At 35.9% G+C, this 18,425-nt stretch overlaps 1 protein-coding gene across 4 annotated transcripts in view; it reads left to right on the top strand.

Moving 5' to 3' along the window:
• The window catches only part of LOC102809830 (protein MTSS 1-like), a 36,276-nt gene that overhangs the window by 901 nt on the left and 16,950 nt on the right, over positions 1-18,425 (top strand). For all 4 annotated transcript variants that reach the window (XM_078009326.2, XM_085500134.1, XM_085500133.1 and 1 more), the window contains exons 2-3: positions 429-490; positions 669-742. In XM_078009326.2, coding sequence (XP_077865452.2) covers positions 429-490; positions 669-742 — 136 coding nt within the window. The remainder of the gene's footprint in view (positions 1-428; positions 491-668; positions 743-18,425) is intronic.

Genomic DNA, 18,425 nt, shown 5'->3' with positions numbered 1-18,425 from the left:
ATCAACAGAAAATGAATAAAATGAGATTTTTCCCCCTCAAATTTACTGAAAAGATGAATTAATAAAAATTACATTGTGACGTATAACGGAATAAAAGCTATTTCTTATTTTTTTCCCTCAATACAACATTTAATATCGTACAAAAATCTGTAGAACGTCCAGGCAAGTCCTGTCACCCATTTGTCAGAATAGTCTGAGTGCTGGCTACTGCCAGTCAGATATACTGGTATTGTTGTTATGGTTGCTTTTTATAAAAATAAATGTCTCCATTTCTAGACTCTGCCATCAGATATGAAAGTGTGAAAGTGAAGTACCATTTTTATATTTTAGTTTCTAGTGTTTTTTTCATTCGTTTCAAAATTCAATCATAAAAAATATCATATTTGTTCTTTTGTGTCCAATTCATAATTTTTTTTTTTTTTTTACAGACAAGTTCCCCAGTATGGGAAGATTTCATGAATAAAGCAACTAAACTTCACCACACACTCAAGTAAGTAAATTTAAAACGACATCACTCGTTGCCATGGCGATGTCAAAAATGATGAAGAGATATGCATGACCTTAGGCTGTGCAGTGAAAAGTGTGTGTGATTATATATGCAAATGAGAGTACTGTAAAAAAAAAACGTTAATATTTGTGCACATATTTTTTTAAATATATTTTTTTAGGGCTACCCTGCTAGCAACTGCTGCTTTTCTCGAAGCATTTCAAAAAATTGCAGATATGGCAACAAATACTCGAGGTATGTGGTGTACATTCTTCAACTTTTCCCCTGCATATCCGCACCTTGTTGTGAAAAAGTCACAGTACAGTACATACCTGTCATTACCTTTGCCGTTACTTGTCTTTCAGGTTACGGTCAATAGATGTAATGTTCTACGATAAAGACCCATTGCATTCCCGCCAAACACAAAACACTCAAAAAAGCTTTTACGTCTTGAATTACCAAGTGTGAAAAATATGATAAACACTAACTGAAATTGTTGTTTAAATTCGTTTTTTTTTTTTAAACATAAATATACTTTAATTTCCCAGCTAAAGTATCCTGTGGCCTTTTTTTGATGAATGAAATTAAGCGCGCTAGGGTTTCTTATTTTGTCCATTTTTAAAAATGTAGATTTTGATAACAAAGTCAAAGGAAAGCTCACAACTGACTGAACATAACTTATAGCTAGTACCGGTATATAGCTTAGTTTTAGAATCTTAGCGTCTAAATGGAAAGAAAGATGTCTGTATCTTCATGTCAGAGGAGGTAATCCAAGCTGTGAGTGAAAAGGGGTACAATTAGGGAGATACATGTCACCACAGGCTAATTTGATCATTTGATACTGTACAGTCAAATCAACTCCAGCTTTGCTGTAAACATCCATTCAAAAATGCCCCTGCAGTGCCTCATCGGTTAATAACCTGGCCTCCCTGGCATCCTAGTGGGATGACTAGATAAATTAATGTTCATAATATTGACCCAGTGGAGGATAACCCATGCTGAGCTGTTTCTATGGTGTTGCCCTGCTTGAACCCAAGCTGCTAGATAAGCCACGCCAAGAAGTGGTGCCGGAAATGGGAATGAATAGGCCAATGAATTAGGCGGGTTAGGGTGATAGAGGTCAGAACATGTGTACAATAAGTAAATAAAAAAACTAAAAAGTTGAATGGTAGTACGATATAGTGTTGAAATATTATACGTGGGTATCTTTCGTATCAATTAATACCATACAAAACATACTATGGTCACTTGTCATGTTGTGGCCAGAGTGGTATTACCGTTTGCGATAAGTTGAGTAATTACTGACGAGTTAGTATATGAAAGTCATTCTTTTTCATACTCAGAGTGATCTCGTAAAATTAAACAGTTGCATTGGTGAGATATGCTTGTGCATGAGACATCCCCTCACAGGACATTGAAACCAATTAAACATGACACAATATAGGTCAATATATCCATTGTCAGTACTTCCGGCCATGTTATGTTACGTTCATTTTGTGCAAACTTTCGCTTTAAGCAATATGGTTCAGAGAAAGTTCTCTGACTATGGATGTGAAAGGGGAGCTGATCATCCACCTGGTTCATACCCCCCTTCTCCACTGGTGGTGATCAGTCACACATAGGAGGAGGATAATACACTCGCCCATATGTTGTGATATCTTTGAATCAGCCCGCACTGACTGGTTGGCAGAAAAAAAAACAGTTTACATTGTACTCTACTTTCATTGTGACATGTGTGTAGGCTGTTTTTTGGCAAATGTCCAAAAGTCACACCCTATAAGCCCAATATTAGAAAAAAAGTCTTATACTTGAAGTTTGTTAGAATCCAAATGTCGATAAGAAATAGAATTGCTTGTCAAATCTGCTTTTCATTACACGTTACACATAATCCAGTGTCCTGTCGTTGCTAACTTCATTTTGACCATGGCCATGCATGGCTGAGCTGTCTATTGTGCCTGTGTTTAATTCCTTCCTCTCTATTGTATTAACTTCCCGTCAGTCTTTCCACACCCAGAATGTAGAAAACAATTACTAAGCAGTCAAACTGGAATCTGGTCTTGTTTAATTCTGTCTGATTGAGTCTGTCCCCTTCCACGGAGCCTAATTGAATTCTTACAGAATCGTATTATTGATTCTAACCAATCTAGCTAGCTCTAACCCTTTAATGTTTTCCAGCAGCACGACCCAGGAAATTAATTTCCATCACTGCCGTTGAATCATTTATATTAAGAGCGACTAGTCGTCTCGTACGAGAATAAATCACATTGCTTTTATATTAATTTAATACCAAGCTGCTAAAACTAATATTACGTGGAGTGTTTTGAAATAGTACTGAGTACTTTTTTCATTTTGGATGGAGTGGTACAATTTCCTACAGTGAAGAGATCGCAAGGTTTCTCCAACTTGATGGGCGATTGTCTTTAATTACTCAAATACCAGTGTTACTGGCAATTTTGTTGAATCCTTCTTAACTTGTATGATAAATTATGTTCGTACTGAATAATTAAATGAGAACACAGTCACACTTTACCGAGAATGTGATTATGGGTAATATAACTTCTGTGTTTTTTATGGCAGAAATTCATTAATTAATTAGCAAATTGAAGGTTGGGTGGGAATAAATTACCATTCCATGTTTTCTGTTGTTTGGTTGGTCAGAAATTGTTAATTGATGACTGTTTTGTTACCATCTTAGAGAGTCTTTAAATTTCACGGTACGATAAGGGGACTGGTATCATAATTAGACCTGCTCATGTGAATTTTGATTAATTTGATAATTTGTTTTCATTGTTTATGTTTTCTCACAACTTAGTGGGGGATTGTCAGGAACTAGTTCTCGTTACTGTATGTCAGTGTTTTAATTGGATGTCATTGCTACATAGAGACATGTTTTAAAACTGAAGATTAAGTTGTTGTAGTCATGTTCTCATCATCTGGGTTTGACCCCAACCCTGACATACATGTAGCTAGTCTGATGTTCATTTCACGTTTGTGATGAAACCTTGACCTGCATAAGACATTTTCAAGCCAAATAATTTAATTTTGTGAATTTCATGAGTAGAGCAAAATCATAAAATCTTGTAAATGTCTGGGTTTCCATATTGACTACAGATTAATTGACTGTCAACGCTTGTCCATAATGTGTGTGTGAAAGAATTCAGTTTTGTCGCATACTTTTCTTATTGGGCCTTTTGATCAAAGTTGTGAAGAAAACCCTCGCTGAGAACAATTGAAGATTTACACAACGCCCGGTGAAAGCCTCCTATGATAGCCGAAATGCATGGGAAAGAACAGCAAATGTTCTCCAAATCATGAAATAGCGAAAACAGTGGCAAAATCTTTACGTTTACTGTACTTTTAGTCATGGCATACATTTACCTATCGTAACAACATGCAAATATTTTTTGTGAAATTAATTTAACTTTTTCACTCATTTGGAAAAAGTGAGTTTTGCTCAATATGGATTTTCAAAAAAATAGCAAAACGTATAGTTCTTGTTAAATTTTATTCAAATTTAGACTTCTACTCTGTGTAGTGTATCATCATGTATTTATTCCTAAAGATTTTGATATTCTTTATAAATATTTCAATACTTTTGTTATTGCATAGATACGCCATTCAACATTGAATATGTAGAATCGCTATTATAACTTGTGAACTTGTGCATTCAATACTGGGATTCCCTGCCGCTCCCTCGACCCAGTTTAATAATCCGTACATGTGCGTTAGTGTTCAAAAACTTCATTGAGAGGCCCAACCCTCTTTTGTACTTGTAGACTAGGAAGCCTATCAATCAACGCTTGTATTTGATCTGACCTTATGCTACCTGAGTCTTGTCATTACTCACAGTATTGGCCACATTACGTTGTTCAGTGCAGTCTGAGAGGGTAGCGGCTTAGGTACATGTAGGAGGGTGTCATCCATCCGTTCTATTTTAAACCCAGCCCCTTTTCTGTCGGAATACCGACTGCTGACGATGTGTAATTTGTCCCAACCCACTAAAAAATTCATATTGAGGAAACGGACATTTTCATATTTTGCTACTCATCCATCGTCAGCGTCCTGGTGATTAATAGTTTAAATATTTCATTGATGTATGCCCTCATTGATTACACATGGCTGGCTAATAGAGTTATGAGTTTTCCAGGGTGTGTTACCTGGTTGCTACATTATCACACGCTTGCGACAGAAAGGTGATTGATTTTATAACCTGTATTATATTCTGCGTATGTTAATAAAAAAAAAATATTTTCCATATTTTATATATTTGATGTGGGTGCAATACAGAATCAACATGTTCGAAACAAAACTGTAGTAGGGTAGGTTTAGTCAAATATCTGCCTGAAACTGCATTTTTCTTCCGGTCGGAACTAAATCAACATAGATAGATGGCTCTTCCCCTTCCTTGACACACATGGTTGCTAAGCAACTAGAGAACTGGTTCTTTGCTATTATCTATATGATATGAATAGTCCAATTTGGCTTAAAGATCTAGTGCAGAGATGTTCAAAAAGATTAATAAGAAAAACTGAAGCACAAACTGACCTAATATGTATCTATTTTTATTGCTGACCTTAGATGAGTTTTGCTTGAAAGCATACAACTATATAATTATGCAGGATGTTCTTAGAATATCAAGAAAACTACAGTGCTGAGAGGGCACCTGGTTTCAAGGCCAAATTTGATAAAAATGTCTCAAGCATAAAAGAATAACAGCGAATTATTTAGAATATCTATTTTAGGAACACAATGGCTAGTTCTTCAGACATCAAAACATTTAGCTTGATTGCCTCCCTGAAGTTTAAGTCGTGATACTGAATGAACAATGTCATGTGTATTTATCCTTCAATTAAGTACAAATTAGGCATGGTGTAGGTAAGATGAAAACACATTCACAGTTGACAAAAGTGTGTGTACAGCCTGTATTCTGTTACAACAACAACTTCTATCACAATGTGTTAATGGCCTTGAAATAACTGCAAAATTCCTGCCTTTCTGTGTTAATGAATATATTTATAAAGCCATGTTGAATGCTTGCCAAGCCACCCTATGATGTAGTACTGTTGTCGATTGCTAATACGGATGAAAAGTGAGACAGGTAGGAGTGAAGTGCAAGCGAATAACGTTTTCATCTAGGATTGTGATTGGCAATTATTCAGTTACACGTTGATGGATGCTTCATTGTGGATTCGTAATACGGCTAACAGTTTGATATCGCTTTCCCATGCTGTCTTGTTTTGATGGTTTAAATAAGGTGCTATTAATAAATTACTTTTAAAAGTATCACTATTTGTGCGTTGGCAAAATTTATTTGATTACAACAATTTGCACATGTCAATTTTGAATTGTTCCTCTACAAAATTGGTGAATGTTCATGAATAATTCTAAATAAGTATGAAATTAGAACTGAAAACAAAGATAATTTACTATGGTCAGCCAAACTTACCTTAAACCCAATGAAACTTACTGTTTGGGTGCAAGGTGAGTATGATCTCACTATGTGAAATGTCAAACTATCACCAAGGTGAATTTGTTAATATTCTTACATTCTAGATACAATTAATTTGTTATGTACATCCCAAGTGAAGAAAATTGGGAGGGTGGGCGGTTCACCAGACTTTTTCTTTTGAGAATAATACTGGTCCAGAATACACTATGGTGGCCATTTTGTTTGTTTTGAAACTTTTTTAAGTTGGTTTTCTACGGTGTAGATGATGACAAATTTATACTAACTGATTTAGTACTATTTGTTATCTTGAATTATTAAAATGATGAAACAAAATGATGAAATAGAGATTCCAATATAAAAACTGTCCCTGAAATTGCTTTTTTGGCATAGTATTTGTTTAATTTTTTCGAAATACAAAACAACAGAATGTTGTACACTGTTGACTTAGTTTCCAATGAATGTTTGAGTGTTTTGTGTGGTGTTTATTTTTTTGATGACTACAATGTAAAATTTAGACAAAAAGGTCAATTTGCTGGATTTTATTTTCAGTGAAAAAAGAGGAAATATAGTATTTTACAGTATCCTATTTTGGCAGGAATGTAAAACAGTGATGTAACCCTGAGTCTGCATTCTATTATCTTGTATTTTTGATTGGCAATTGCAGATGTCTGTAAGAATGTATTTACCTAGGCATTTCTACACTGACACTTGGTGGTGCCAAAAGATCAAAAGTTAGGGCTAGTAGAATATATAATTCTAACTTAGAATAATATTTCAATATGGTATGTGGCAATGTTGAAGACAATCTACCAATCTTGAAGATGTAAAATGCATTGGAAACAAATTTAGAACTGAGTCAGGAATTATTCTAACTTGAAGATTTCCTGTTTGGCTTACTCGAAAATAACCTGTGTGTTTTTTCACTTGTTTGTCTGCCTCTTCGTATTATGTACACAAACGCACACTGCTAACATTCCATTGGTTTACAGTATCACTCATGCAGCTAACACTGTTACAGTTGCGTCTATTATGCTTTAAAAAGCAGTCAGATATATATTCGTGAAATCGCTGCCCGACTATTGCCAGGTGTAACTTAATGGAAACAATCAAGGTAGTTTTCTGCCAGACTTACTGGGTGATATTACTCCCTGGTATTAGCACTCTGGGGGTGTCAGTCAAAGCATAAAGAGGCTGTAGTGTTTTTTTAAGAGTGTGAGTGCATTATGCCATTGTCATGTAGACTAGATATACTAGGGGTAGAAAGATGTTTGTAGCGCTAAAAGCATTCAGACTCCTCATGTCAACCACATTGTGCGTTTTGTCCCTAGCTAATGGCGGAAGGTGTCACGTCTAAGATCGCATCACCTAATACTGATCTGCTTGTTGAGTTAGTGTATTGTCAGTGTCTGTGTCAGAAAAAAGGGGTGATTAGGTGGATATAACATGATAGTGTTTAAAGCAAGTGAAATAAACATGAGACTAAGCATCAAATTTTGATTGAAGTGACTCGTTTGTAATCCATTCATGTAGCCGACGTGAGTTTTATGTTCAACTCTTCAACAAATCTCCAGTTTTATTGTGTGACGCATGTGGGCAGAATATTAATGAGTTGTGTGTTGTTTTTTTCAAAGGGAATTGCTGTCTTATATTGAAGGCATATGTGTGTAAGTTTCTGCTCAGTGGCGTATATAGTAGAAATCAGATGTACTTGTTTCAAAACAGACATGAGGGAATTCAACGATCAGGTGTCATGTCTGGGAACTAAGCAGTGTCATTTGCAGTCGTGCACTTATGCAAAGAGCTTGACTTGATCACGCAGACCCGAAGAAAGAACAAACCTGCTGTCAATCTAGATTGCCTTATTCAACACCAGTGGTGAATGCTTGATTTATTTAGTTTGAGTTCAGGGCAAGGAGAAGAGAGTGAAGAGGCTTTGTGGTTTGAATAACATATTAGGACGGTTTCACAGAATGGTTTAATTTTTGTGGTAAAACTGGCTGAATAGTAAATCAAGTCCATCTGTTGTATATTCTAGTCTATTTGTTAGTCTGGTTATTTCCAAGTCAAAAAACGTGAAGAATTAAAAGCAGAGTCTGTACCTCATTGTGTTAATAATAACACTCGCTATAAATCGTTAAATTTTCGTTGGTAGAAATATTTGCAATTCGCGGATAAAGAACCTAAATGTTTGTGGCAGTTGCTGTTGACCATTATTAGTTGTGGGAATGTTGTAAATCATTTTTTTTTTCTTCAATTTTTATGATTCAGTAATTTGACTGTCTCAGAGGGAGAATGAAATTTGTCAAAAATTTAACGCAATTAAACTATAGTGGTTTATAGTACATTTGCATATCTGCATTTTTAGGCAGGATTTTCCATTTTGTGGTTTAATCAGCCTGAATTTTTAAATGGTTTATTCCTTCATTTTACATGTACATTGTAATTGTGCCTCCTGCTTCCTTCGATTTTGGAAGTGGCAAATTCCAATAAATCAAGACGTCCGAAAGCAGAGAGTTTGTTTATTCAGTGCACGATATCTGTGGCATTGCTTTGGCTTTCTGTATTGACATTTCAAAGTAATTTACAGCCATACCTGCATTTATCGTGGGGAAGCAGTCGACCGAGTTGCCGTAGGGAAGCGGTTCGACAAGTGCTGTATTGTATATAATATACTCCTGAGAGATGTACTCTAGAAAGGTCATCCGTGTCAAGGGAATTATTGGTCAATTCTTTACCAAGACAACAAATCTAAATATTGAATAGGTGTTCGAGTATCACAGTGCTAAGTAATACCTGACCTTGTAACCCCGTAGTGCTCTTTGTATTTTATTTTATCACAATATATTACTTACTAGTTGTCAGGTATATTCATCTGTGTGACTTGGGTCTCTTGACAATTCCGAGTTGTTACAGGACTTTTTTAAAACTGTAGGCTGAAAATTCATTGTGGCTGTGAAGGCCAATGCCGTGATGCACCAGCTGAGTGCTGTGATGCCCTTCAATAATTTCATCATAAAAGGTATTTTTAAAAATGTTACCCTTGGAATTTAGTGTCCCTCGAATGCTGAAGAAGTTCAAGTCTTTTCTGCGTGCTATGGGTAAATTGTGCTATTGCATGTGGTATTTGCATTCTGTCTTTTTAAGAAACACACAAATTCCAAATAAGGAGCGATTACAGTAGCACATTATTTCCAAGATGGCGGAAGTGTTTCATAAGGAAGTTCCACTAACTTTCACCACCCCACCCAGTCCTGTGGTTTAAACACAAAACATTTGGATCGTTAAGGTGTATATAATAAGGTTATTTTGAGAATACTGCAAAATATACACACTCGAACAATACGTGGTCATTGTGTTTTTTTGAATATACATGTATTGTCATATCCTTGGATCTTTATTATATTTATTTTCTCTCAAAAGCTTCTTCAGGTAAAACTAGTATTTTTATTGGACATTTTTTGACATTTTCGGCAAAAATGTTTTTTTTTTTTCTTTTTTCGCTTGATTTGTTGTTGTTGCTGCTTTGAGTAAATGGAAGAGACATTAACTATGAATTACTGTGTGTAATTTCAAAGGATGTTCTCATCAAGTCATTTACAATCATATTTGATTGAAATGAAATAAGATGAAAATCAAATAATTCTTTGAGGTTTGTAGCCATCCTTCATTGCCAGAAACTAATCTTAAGAGGCAGGGCTGACATCAAGACGCATAAATGACATTAACATGTGTACCAAATCTTGATTACAATATTATCTCGTTCATGTCCCTAACAGGTTGATGTCACATCAGACACGAGTCATACACCTTAAAGTGCATTCTGTGCAAATTTCCTGGGTGGCGTGAGAACAGCTTGGGTTATTTTCTTTGCATAATGAAATTTGATTACTGTCTGTCGGTTGGCCATTGTGAAATATGGCTGTTCCTTGGCAAGAGTACATTAGAGCTTATTTTCATTTGAAATTTATATTGTACAGAGTGATGACTGTAGTGTAATTCAGTGGGTGTCTCGTAGTAACTTGTTATTTCTTGTGTGTGACTTTGATCAGTAGTCGCGAGTACATTGTACATCAATGGTCTGGTTCTTCATAAAATGTCATTGTCCGCTCTTGTGGATGGCTTGGTATAACCTTTTTATTCAGTCATTGAAAAAATAATCTAATTTCTCATTGCGAGAAAGAGAGAGAGAGAGACAGTGGTGAATAATATGAAAAATAGAAAAGAAAAGTACTGAAGAGGAATGTTTTTGTTTTTTTTATAATGCATCCAAATTTGTTTTCGCTTTCGCTTTCACACTAACTGTACAAGTAGACCTTGTTCTAACAGCAAATAATAGAAAGATAGTCCTTCTCATTACTCTCACTAATGGTGGTGTTGTCATGTTTTATTAATTTATAGCGATATTGCTAATTAACCTCAAGTAATATTGTTCCCAGAATAACTGTTGACATCCTACATGCTGACCTTTCTCAAGGTAATGCACCGGGTACCTTAACAAGCAAAATTATAATATTTGTGTTTATTTTTACAACTGGTGTCTCTCCTATTTTCTAAAACATGTCAATTGATCTGTGGATCTCCTGTGTTTGCCATCCCTTTACTTGGTGATTTATGTTAACATGTCCATACACTAGATAGGGACTAGATTAAAAAAATGTCATCTATGTCCATCCAATTACTTTTAATACCTCTGTAATGTTCGCAGTGTTTGTAATTACAGTCAGTGAAGGAGTGAAGTGGCTATTAATGAAGAGTGTTATGTTCACTGATTGTGTTACTGTTTTATGAAGACGCTGTACATTTTTAGTCATTCACAAGTGGTATTTTAACCAGTTCGATTGGTAATCACTTTTAAAGATAATAATGATGTTAAATTCATTTTTTAGTTCATTCCCTGCTTATCTGTTAAATGGAACGTGTATTTATTGAGATTGCTGTGGGATTGGTTATTTGTTTTTGAACAAAATTACGGCAACCACTCTCAGATGAATCTTTGGGTGCCTATTGTTCAGTTGCTTACTGACTGTAGTGTTTTCAGTTTGGCTCATCACTGTTATGTATATATATACACACAGAAAGGGAGGTTTGTGTGTGTGTCTGTGCCTTCTGTGCAATGTCAGGTCATTAATTACCCATGCTATACTGAATCCTGAAACAGATGTGTGTATGCGATTGTCAGAACTTGCTGTTCATTCAGTTCAAAGTTGATTGTCTATCACAATAGGTGGCCCAGCTACATATATAACTGTATTTAATACGCTGATATTGACTCTCCATAATGAGTATATTCGGATTAAACCGATTTCAAAATACCCTCCCCAATTTCAAAGGGCTCTCTCCTAAAAAAGGAACGCTTTATTTTGAACACATTGTGGTGAATAGAAGCACTGACATCTTTTTTCCTAAAATAACACAATTAGATCGACCCGACCTGACCCGACCCAGACAGTAGCCATGCAAGATTGCGCTCGCATCAATCAAGCCTCAACCTATCAAGCGCAAAATGTCATGAAATAATCTTGTAGACGTTGGAGATGTGTGGGTTTTTTTGTGTGTGTGTGTGTGTCTGGCATTCTGCTGTGAATCTGAGTTCAGATGGTGTGTGGTGGCCTAAAGTCTGCTGTATCAGTGATTTATACTAAACAGGTGTTGAAATGTGCTATTTTTCATATCTTTTCTGAAAGGCCTTTGTTAATTAAAATATCCAGTTTCCATCATTCAGTGCTTGAGCACATGTCAACTTTATTGAAGTTGTTAAGCACATGCTAGGCTGATTCTGTTCTCATATCTTATAATATTTTCTTGGTCTATGTTTGCTGAGAATTTTTAAACCTGAACTGTTTTTCTGCTCTTGATCTCAGATGAAAACTTGAACTTGAAGGGTTGACCTCTCGTTAGCCACACAGAGTTTTTGTGTACACGTCCACAGCATTGTAATTGAACACATGTTGTTTTTTCCACTCGTATTGATTTTTTTTTCTATTTAGCTTGGTTTGATATAATAATTCTACTCCTGCTGTTGCAATTGAAAAAATTCACCTCTGTAGAACTAGATATACGAGGAGGTACATGTATGATATGTATCATTGTTGTAATGGAATTGCCGCAGCTATAATATTTTCTAGTTTAAATGAAACACAATATTGTCTCATTTGTCCGTACCCTGATGTTTGGTCACCATGTGGTAAGGCCAAATAATAAATAAAATGTTGTTGTTCCCGGTAACAGCCTTATGGAAATATGCAGGTTTCACTTTTAGGTTTTTGTGAGAACATAATGATAGTTTATGTATTTTATTTGGCCTGAGCTGTGACAGACATATGCCAGCTCCGGGAAATTCTTCTTGTGTATTCCAGGAATCAAGAGACGGATTAGTTGCTAAATAGAGGGGAGTATATGCATCACTTAACTACATGTCCCAAAATAAAATGCTGCCCCTCAGTAGAATTTCTTGCAATTATCACAATTCATTGTTAAGTTTAATGAAAGAAGAAAAAAAAAAAGTTTATCAGTCTCTCACACATTCCTGTACTTTTTTACTAATCCATGGTAAAAGCACACCATCAGTTTGGAGAGTTAGTGAACCACGTCTGTGTTTATATTTATTCTTGGTTATACTTATAGCTGCTGAACGTTTTCAATTCCTGAGTGCGAATTAAAAGACCCACCAGGCATATATTGTATATCACTAAGAAGTCAGACCAACTCTGTGTGAGAGTCCAAGTAGTGTCAATTTCACACCAATGCTTGGCACCATACCATTTCTGCCGCGCTGCGACTTGAAATGCCCCCTCCCCCTCTTTAAATCCCTCATTGGCCGTGGTATTTGTTTCATTGTATAGATAAATCTGTATGAGATATGTTGATGTTGGCTGCTGAATTCAACGTGTCTGTCTCCCGGCGGGGTTTCTCTCGACTTGTTATTCTGTACTCTCCCAAATTGTGTTTATTTTAATAGGCCAATTTGTTAAATTTGTCTTTGTATTTCCGGATTTCCGGTTCTCCAGTGGGTCGGTGACCACAGTTATGTTAGCAAACTTTTCTCATAAATATATTTAAGTTATAACACATTCTGAGCGTATTCCATGGAGGGTGCATATCGAAATGTAATATATGCTGGGGTTCTGGAAACAATCTACTTACAAAAATAAACATATGCTATTATATATAATTATTGTATTGTATTTTATTACAGTTTAGTATGTGTCGCCTTACTTAAATCAAGTTTGTAGATACAGTTTCTAATCCCGAATGTGAAAAGATGTTCATCTAAGTAAATTGTATATGCAAATCACCTGCAATTTATTATTCGTTTGTCAGTTTCGTTTATCCATTTTTTTTTTTTTTTAACTCCCCTATGGGTTTTGAAAAGAAAGTACTTGCAAATCGTTCCCGAATATTTGAACACCTGACACCAGGTGAGTTCAGCTCTCCACAATTACAAAGGTGAACATCGTGTTAACTTGGTCTACAAACAAGCTTACAGAAATAGAGCCATGGCTACTGGAACTGAATATGTGGCTGGATCGGAGCCAGACAGTCTGAGGACCCTGTGCTTGTCAGACTGACTTAAAAATAAACTGTGTCAAATACATTTCCAGGTGTTGATAGACACCACCGACATAATTGAGAAGTGACTGATCACCATAGACGATTGCTAGGATTATTTTCACAAGGTGGACAGAAATTTATAGTGTTGGAGATTAGACCTCAAGTTTGGTAGTTAGTTAATTTTTTACTCAGTATGTAAACTGAGATCTCAGCTCCCAAGGAAAGTGGAAGAGTCTCCATTGTTTGATATTTATTTTATCAGTGCTGTGCAGCATGACACCTCAAGTTGCTGAACCCTATAATTTCATCTTTATGTCCTCTTTCAGAGCAGGATCTGTTTTGTGAAGGTTGAAATAATAAAAAAAACAGACTGTTGCAGTGTGACTTGTTGACACTGTCTTGGCATTGAGAGAGTGAAAAAAAAAAAGTTTGACCTTGAGCCATAGTGCCTATACATATACCAAGTGTGAGTGGAATCTCTGAGATAGATTAGAAAAATCTAAAAATAGGACTCAATTTGGACTAAAAGTAGCCACAGTTCTTTTGATCTGGTGTGCATTACTGCACCAACAAGACTGTTTCTTTCTTTCTATTTTTATCCACTCTAGAACATACTTTAAAAACTTTTACCTTCATTCGACTTACTTTATTGTTGAGTCTTTAGTTCATGTATGTACAATGTTTTCCCCAATGTATGCGTTTGCACCCTAAAAGTTCAACACTAACCGCTGCCAAATGTGTTGGGAGTCCCTTGCAAGTAGTTAGTGGAATTTTAAAACAGTGCATGGTATGAGAAGTAATTGTGTTTTCTTTATTTTTTATCTGGTAAACTATTCTCACACTTCCAAATGTTGTTGTTAACGTAGGAATTTCCCCAATGCGTTTTATTTTTTATTTTTAATGATAATGTTTGTTTCAGACATATCTATGTAAAGCTGCTGAGTATCTATGTCTTGGCTAAGACATTATGCGTCTGAAAAATGCACCTCATTTAACGGTATATGCTTTCCACTCCTGTGCGACTCTGTAAGGTGGAGGTCAATTTTTCAGTGTTGATTATTCGAAATGTAGTACCATACTCCAATAATCAGAATACATTTGTTTACAGCGTGACCTGACCTGGGGTTCAATCAGAGCAGCTTTGACGTGACGTGTACTGTGCCTTTTGTACATTGTCAGATATGTTGAAAACTTGCTAACATTCAGTTGCTCAAAGTCTCTGAAATATCCAATCGAGTATTTCTAATGGCAGTGATAATATGAACAAAAAATTGCATTTATTGTATATAAAATCATTAAAATATGACTTATTTTGAATATAAGTACATACGCTCCAAATAATGTGTAATAACTTTCTTTTAGTTTTTATATTGCACTTTTAAGAAAGAAAATATGGTATATCGTAATTATATCAAATATGCAAAATTATTAAAAAGTCATGTGACTTCCTGTCATTTTTTTTCCTGTACAGTTTCAGTGAAAGATACATTTAAATATCTTGTGTGTTTTGTCCGTGTCATAATGAGAGGTTTATAGAAGCATGACTAATGCAGCGTTTGTTTTGTTTCTGTGTTAGATTGGTATCGCAGGAATAGGTTTACTTCTGGTAGGTGAATTACATGCAGGATTAGAATTACCATGGTAACGGCTACATTCATGACCCTCTTTGTCAATCTAACTCTCATAGTCTATTAGTTCTACAATGACTCGAGTTGGAATGAATTGTACAGCGCTCTAATCCTGCTTTGGTTTCTATGAACTGGACACTTCAAGTTCATTCTCCAGACTATCAAAAGCTGACATTCAGTAGCAATCCATCATGTCCATTCAGGGATACTATTACCAGCATTGGGCGGCTAGATTGCCGTACTCCGCCAGTTGTATTCAGTGGATTGTTTGCACTCATTGCGTGCGTCTATTCATTGCTAGCACAAATGATGTTGAACCATATGGGCTGAGTGTTAGTGGTAAGATTCAGTCAGACCTGCTCCATGCGATGGCGACAACATCTAACCTAACCTGTTACAAAAATAAAATTTTGATATGGCTCTGAGAAAAAAGATTCCTAATGTTTGACCATGTCCTGCTAATATGCTAGCTGATGAGATCTGTAACTCTAGTTGCTAGGCAATCACATGCCTTGAAAAAACAGTAATCAATTTTGGATGTGTTGTATAAACGAGTAAGACAAATAAGCATGTACATTAAAATGATTATTTGAGGCGAAAATAAACAAAATAATGATGGCCGGGTATCGGATATTGGCACATGAGAGCCAGTGACTGTTAGCATGGCAACCAAGCTGAATATGTATGTGTGTATGTGATTTACTTTAATACACCAGTATGCATGTGTAACTGTTTATGTTTGATTGTATACAGCCAGTGAGATACCAATTGAAAGTTTTTATACAATTTACAACTATCAGGCCAGCCTTGGAATGCTCACACGTACCCATGAATCTCTCATGGTCGGCATTTGTCAAATATAACTACCAACTGTTTAGGCCTCAGATCCAATAAATGGTCATAATTAATTGGATGTAAAATTCTTGAGTGATGATTGCAAGTTCAGCGTCCTGTCTCCGATGGTCACTTGTCTCATTGATGTGGCGACTTTTAAGAAGCCGATTCCTGGATCATAACCTTCTCAAACAAACACACATACGTGTTGCTGATTTATCATCATCTGTGTGTTAAGACAAAGCCCTGCTGCACAAGGCTTTGATGTCATACAATCCTAATTTAGTTTCAAATTCTCTCCCTCAGTGTTTGTAAATGAGCGATATTTAGGTAAATAGAGCATTTTTTCAAGCATTATATCATGATGTAAATTTAATGGCCAGTCACATTCACTCCCTTGACCTGATGCCCGACCTCCACAGAATCTAGCCATTCCCTGCAAAACACAGTACCTTAGTGTGACAGAGACCTAGTCTGGATTAGAAAAAAAAAACCTAGTTTTGACATGCTCTGAAATTTACTTTTGCTTCACTGCATATTCATTGAAATTGACATGCAAATAACAGTATTGACAACAATCGATGGATTGTTCACCACCCCATGCTGGTAGTTTTAGCGAGGTTTCACCGCCAGGGTGTCGCTGTCTCTTCTATAGATGATCTGTGACCCATATATAGGCTGCCTAATTTTGGATAGCTTTATTTAGATGTGAAGTTAATTATCGGGACTTGTCACGTACTTCGTTATCGTCATTGGAGTGTGCATGATGGTTCCCATCAGTGTATCTCATGGGGTCATTTTATAGACGTACTGTACTGTATTTGACTTACTAGAACTGCATCTCCAGCAATATGAGCAAAATTACATTTAGTATGGTTTCATGACACCAATCTTACACTGATCCATTTATGCCGACTTTTTACGTTGGTCATTCACATACATGTGTCGTAAGCGCATACACTTCTACCGGTAATAAAGAAAATGTGGTACTAGAAAAGACGAACTTAAATTCCAGTGTTGAAAGTAATCTGCATATACCATACTTATGAGTAGTTTATTGTTAGATAGTGATATGTACATGTAGGCACTGACACTTTAATGCATGTAGTTTGTTTATGCTTTGTTTGACGATTAATGGCAGACTGTTCTTACAAATATTACATGCTATTTGGGAGTGAGCTCAGTGCTCCTCTCCTCAGCAGTTCTTTCTCGCAAAATACCAATTTAAGGGAAACCTAGTGAATGAGTTACCCGGTACTCAGCCTTAAAATCTGTAAGCGGGAAAAGATTCGATTCAAAGATTGACAGATTTCTCTTAAAAGATAATGGTAATAGTATGTTATTGTTATGAGAATTACATTTTCACACTTAATTTTGATTTAATCTATGATGTTGTTAATTCGCCTGTTCATTTCAGGGAGTATTTTTTACACTTGCAAGTGATTGTCTGAATAGCCCAGTGTTTTGTTCAATGTCTGAATCAACAGAATCGTAATTTGGCTGTATACATGTTGTGTCAACAATTCTCTTTTTAACTAAATTGACTGGAATAACTCTCCTTCAAACTTTTACAATATTCTAATTTGACTACGAGCAGTGTCTGGTTAAAACATGTTGACTGCTGCAAATTTTCCTCAAATTCATCAAAATTTATCGCACAAAAATTAAGCAGTAAAGTACCATACGATTGGTATTTCTGTGGGGGTGTATTAAGCAAAACTCTTTTAAACATAGTTAGGCAGACTGAAAGATCGTACCCTTCGTAACCGCATGTCCGTGTCCTATTACTAATTTATTCTATTCCTTGTCTCTTATCTTGGTTTGCGGCACTGTTCTATTGTAAACATACAATATGCTTGAACTTAAAGGAGATAATTAACTCCAAAGTCGGCTTCTCAAATTCTGCAAGACTTTCAATTTTCCATTGTGACATCAGTATTGTACAGTAATGACCTTTGATCATACATGACATTGATTGGTGGGATGCTGTTTTGGGGGACCCCCCTCCCCCCAACTCTAATTTGATATAGTTAGTGAAATAGATGACAAAGAGGTCAAGTGTGTTCATGGAGGAAATCAGCGTGTGATGATGTTTTAAACTGTTTATTGATAATTAATTGCAATGTTATTGCTTTTAAAATCCACTGTGGAGCCAGGAAGTTCTTGTCAAGTGTCAAGTAAACTGAGTAATATACAATCAATGTCCTCATTATTGAGTGATGCCCACCCCCCTCATTTAATGCCCCCCTCAATTTCTTATCTACATGAATTACCAGCCTCATCATCATTAACGATGTGATGTTCTTGCTAATGACCACTTTTCATTTCCTGTCTACTCTACTTTAAGATGCTTCATTTAACATTGTCCAGGAGGGCAGTGTGGCATTTCAAAACACACATGATGGAGCCGAGTAATGGCAGTTATATAGCTTTGGGCTCAGACAGAATGGTTTCCAATATTTATGGAAATAACTAT

The sequence above is a fragment of the Saccoglossus kowalevskii genome, chromosome 6, assembly GCF_978046115.1.
Source record: "Saccoglossus kowalevskii chromosome 6, keSacKowa6.1, whole genome shotgun sequence".
Classification (NCBI taxonomy): Eukaryota; Metazoa; Hemichordata; class Enteropneusta; family Harrimaniidae; genus Saccoglossus; species Saccoglossus kowalevskii.
This window is presented reverse-complemented; position numbering and strand designations above follow the sequence as displayed.